The sequence below is a fragment of the Pygoscelis adeliae genome, unplaced genomic scaffold, assembly GCF_000699105.1.
Source record: "Pygoscelis adeliae isolate BGI_AS28 unplaced genomic scaffold, ASM69910v1 Scaffold27, whole genome shotgun sequence".
NCBI lineage: Eukaryota > Metazoa > Chordata > Aves > Sphenisciformes > Spheniscidae > Pygoscelis > Pygoscelis adeliae.
Window position 1 is genome coordinate 7,465,742 of NW_008825410.1, and position 4,683 is coordinate 7,470,424.

The 4,683-nt window shown below is 37.3% G+C and overlaps 1 protein-coding gene across 1 annotated transcript in view; it reads left to right on the forward strand.

Annotated features, from left to right (window-relative positions):
* The window catches only part of PLXDC2 (plexin domain containing 2), a 156,523-nt gene extending 152,684 nt beyond the window's left edge, over positions 1-3,839 (forward strand). Inside the window, exon 14 of the mRNA XM_009330608.1 lies at positions 3,405-3,839. Within this exon, the coding sequence (XP_009328883.1) occupies positions 3,405-3,521 (117 nt within the window). The 3' untranslated portion in view covers positions 3,522-3,839. The remainder of the gene's footprint in view (positions 1-3,404) is intronic.
* Positions 3,840-4,683: the final 844 nt, after the last annotated feature.

Here is a 4,683-nt window from a genome sequence, read left to right on the forward strand (position 1 = left end):
AAGCAATCTCAAAAAAAAAAATCATAGACTGTAGCACTGGAAACCATATTCAGATCATAGCAACTGAGTTTTGTTTTCACAATATTCAATTAAGTACATTCAGATATGTATCAGACCTCTTTTTTTTATCATGTCTTAATGAGATCATACCATTTTGATGGATTAAAGAGGCCCTATAAGGCTCAAAATTCCCTCATGCTGAAAGATGTCAAAAGAAGAAACTGGTCAACCACAAGAATACACTTGGAGACTTTTCCGTGCAACAACAGTGAGAAGATACTCCAGTCTCCACCCTTTAGGATTCATAGGTGGAATCCCCTCCTTTTTTTTCTCAGAAGACAAATAGCATTCATTCTGCCTCTACTGCAAGATTTACGTAAAGACACTTATTCTAGCCTTAGCATTGCTGTAAGAAGTGAAATATACTGCACAGCCACCAGCAGTGCTGTAGAAAGGCATAATGTAAGAAACATGAAAGGTAGATCTCACTTTCCACGGATTATCCAACTGCTAGTTTCTTTCATTTTATCTTATTGATCTTCAATAGGAACCAACTTTTTTTTAATATGTATCATGAATTATTCTTTTGCATCCTGACATGTATCTTCGGCATCCTGGTCGTGTAAGGTCACAAGTGCTTTTCCCTCATCCTTATTTCCTTAAAATAATGAACGCGAGAAGATTCAGTCCTATGAGAAAAATCCTATTCCTGCTTTCCTGCTTTGTAATGCACTGAAAGGAAGCAGGAGTTACAACTCTCCAGCCACAGCTCAGAGGATTTCCTCTAAGAGTTCTAATTCCAGAGGAAGAAGCATGTTTTTTCCTGTTAAATTGGATGGCAAAACTAAGGACTTACTTAAAATACCCAGCTTGCTTTCTCCCTGTTTTCTTTTGTTTGCGTTTTTTTGTGGGTTGGAAGTGGGGGATGTGTTAGGTTTTTAGTACCTTCTTATCACTCTGCTTCTCAGAGAATAATGGGGAAGAATGCATTAGGCATTTCCTGAGCTGCTTCAGTAACTCAAGGAGCTTTGTGTCTCCCAATATCAATTAAGTCACTTTTGGTTTTACCAATTAAAACTGTAATGTCTGTACAGCTTTTCGGGGGTCAATACACAAGTCAATTAATTGATAGCTTGTCAGTGCTCTCTTTTAAGCCTGGCAACCACTTACATTTCCCACATACACACAAGGAAGTTGAAATTAAACAGACTGTCACTAGGAATGGAAAATCTCACCTCAGGCATGAAGAGAAACCACAGAAAGCTACAATTGTACTATTTGGAGATGACCTTCAAACCTGTTGGTTTATTTTCTGGAACAACAGCTGACGTTTATATTGTATCACATTGTATCATTAGAACTGATACACATCTGTTCCATATTTCATCATCTGGAAAGGCCAATTAAAAAGAGTAGCCTAAAATGGTAGATGTAGTTTCTAAAAGCAACATAGCAAGGAAGTAGTAACTAATCATGGGCACATCTTAAAATGAAATTAGGGAGCAACTTAATAGATTAAAACTCAGCTCATCCTTATATGCTGCCATTTGAGACTGTTTCTAATTATTTTTTCCTACTAGTTTTCCGATGGCTTTTCATTTTCTCTTTTCATTAGAGACCTCTTGGTCAAACTCTTTTCTCATTTATACCAGTATAAATCTGGAATAAGTCCTTTACATTTAATTGCATTATTCTTGATACACTTTAGTGAGTCTGAGAACAGAATAGGACCCTTTTTCTTTAGCAATAACCAAACTGTCCTTCTTAATTTTGCAACCACGCTGAATCGAGCTTAGGTAGAAAAAAGTCTCCAAAGTTTGAATAGACTAAGTTTTCTTATTAGGAAAAGACATCTATTAAAGAAGACAGTGTTCTGCCTTCCTATTTGGTAGGAAGTTGTTGCATTGAAAGGCCTGGGATTTTAAATTACCTGTCAAACAGAATTTAACTCTGGATGCCTCAAAAGTAACCTGATCCTGCAACGGCAGAAAAAGAAATCAGTTGCTTTTATATTGTATCTTCCTAACGGTGGTCACTAAGGAAGACTTTGTGCTGTACCCACAGACAACTGTGTGATTTATAGGTAACAAGATTCAGTGGTCCCCCAAGATTTCTTTAGTGGCTGCTGCCCAACAGCACCACAAGTCCCAGCATAATGTCATGGCTGTGGCTGTTCTGTGGTCCCCAACGCCACCCCTCAGGAGCATGAAATATCATTAGTGATCAGAAGGCAATCAAAATGGGGTATTATGGGGACAGAAAATCAAATGCAATGTTTATTTTCAGAAGAAAGCTCATAAAGTAAAATTGTTTTGATTTTGAACTGTCAATGAAAATATAAGCTGTAACTTACCTGCTTGTTCCTCCACTTGTTTTCCTGCAGTGTTTCTGTACAGGTTGCTGTATCTTCCAGCCCTCCTTCCAAGCAGGTTGCAACTGTTGTCAGTAAAGAAAAAGAAATATGTATCAGCATATTTGGCAGATAAAATTTTCAATAGGGAATAATCATTTTAGGAGAGCTTTTTCTGCTAACTGACTTTAAGAAAGAGTTTCCCTACTTTCCTGAAAACTGTTCCTTTTGACAGAATCTCAGCTTGGTCACCCAAAATCTGAGCCTTCTCAGACATTAATTAGTTTGAAAATACGGGATTTTTAAACCGCTTTTCCTTCCCAGAGGCATCACAATCATACAGGGATTGTTTTATCTGCCCTAGAAAAGATCTATTTCTTTTCTCTGTTTATTAGCTGTTTTTAAAGCAGGCACCAAAGATCCAAATGAAACTTGGCTAGGACCTCTTAAGACCCTTGTACCCAAAGGTCATAAGAGTTCAAATGAAAAGGTTGCTTCTATTTGAACCATCAAAGTAAACTCCTCAAGTAGCAATTATGGCACTTGAAATATAAAGTCATTACTTTGTAAGTCCTGCATAAGCATGCCAGAATTTTGTTCTAAATAATTTTTAAAAGTACTGCTTCTGTGGACTCTGCTATACATTCTCCCATGGAGTAGAGTATGTTAGCAATTCCTATGCAGAACTAGGAAGGAAGAGCTGTGGACAGATCCCTTAGGGGGTGGTGGATCCGCAGGTCTTTATAAGACAAAATTCACAGATCCACTGATCAACAGTTTTAGACAGGAGCTATTTCATCATCTTCATTGCTATGACTAGTGGCAATTATTTAGGTCTTTGAGAACAGCCATCATCCACAAATTTAGAAAGAGGGATTAATTCCTCTGACTTTTGCTGCTGAACTGTGCTTCTCCGTTCCTGTAACAACTACACGGAGTGGGTTTTAGCATGAGAGACACCAAAATTACAGGGCATTGTTAAAGTTTTTATTATTAACTTATTGTTGTACCCTTCATATTCTGAAAGTTTATTTTCTTGTTGTTGCTGTTACAGCGACGTCCAAGCAGATGGCCAGCAATGAAATTCAGAAGAGGATCTGGACATCCTGCCTATGCTGAAGTGGAACCAGTTGGAGAAAAAGAAGGGTTCATTGTATCAGAGCAGTGCTAAAATTTCTAGGACAGAACACCAGTACTGGCCTACAGGTGTAAGACATTTACTTTGCCTCTCTTTAAAGAAAAGGAGCCCTAAGCTGCTGTAGCCTGATAGAAAGAAGATTTTGGATAAGCTTTGTCCAAGAAGAAAAACTATCTAAGATACCAGATTACCACTGCACAGTAGTTTTTGTTAGTGGACTGAAACACAATGGTTCATGCAGAACACTTGTCAGTGGACACCTACGGTATCAGAACTATGGCACAAGTGCCATGTTATTGGCTTTAGGTATGGGGATGCACAATAATCGAAAATATAATAAAGCTTTGGTGCACAAGGGTATTGCCCTTTGGTTCAAGTGTTCTTCTCTGGTATCTCAAAGACTGAGCACTGATCAGTGTTCACAGGTGATTGAGAAAAATATCTCAATGCAGGTAAAGAAGGAAAAAGGAATTTTCCAATACTTCTATAAGTGGATGTGAAATACACTCACTTTTCAATTCTAAATTAACCTACCTACCTACCTGAGTGAGCCACAATGTATATACTTTCCAGTAGTACAACGTTTCTTGTACGTTGCTGATTACTATCCTTCTAAACAACTCATGATATACAAATGGGTAAGAAATGAAGACAACAGAGGATTTTCACAATGGTGAAATTCTTTTATTTCATGGGAGTTCACAATGAAATTGGGCTGATTTTCAGTTTCAATATTCACTAAAATTAATTATCAGGTTTGTTTCGAGGGATATCTTTCATTTCTGAGCAGTAGGCTGAAGTAACGGCAACAGATCCTTTTAGCTGCCAGAGATCTTATGGACCATTTCTTAGGCAATGTGATATGAAAAATAAGATTTTAAACAAATGGGTTTCTATCCTTTGCCATTTCATTGTGAGTCCTTACTGAGAAGCACCACAGACTTCAATGCACCCCTTCCAGAGATTCAGATACAAGTGTTATTGAACCCTGCTGATTCATACAGTGATTTTGTTTAATGCACATAGTAGTTGCATAAATATATATAAAAATATATTTTTTTTTATAGCTAACACAAGGCGGGCTCTTGTGACTGTTAAGACTGCATTTTTGTCATCCAGACAAAGGAAATGGATTGCATTACTGCATATTTCCACTGAGTTGTAAAATAATCCTTAATATTAGAATATTTTTATG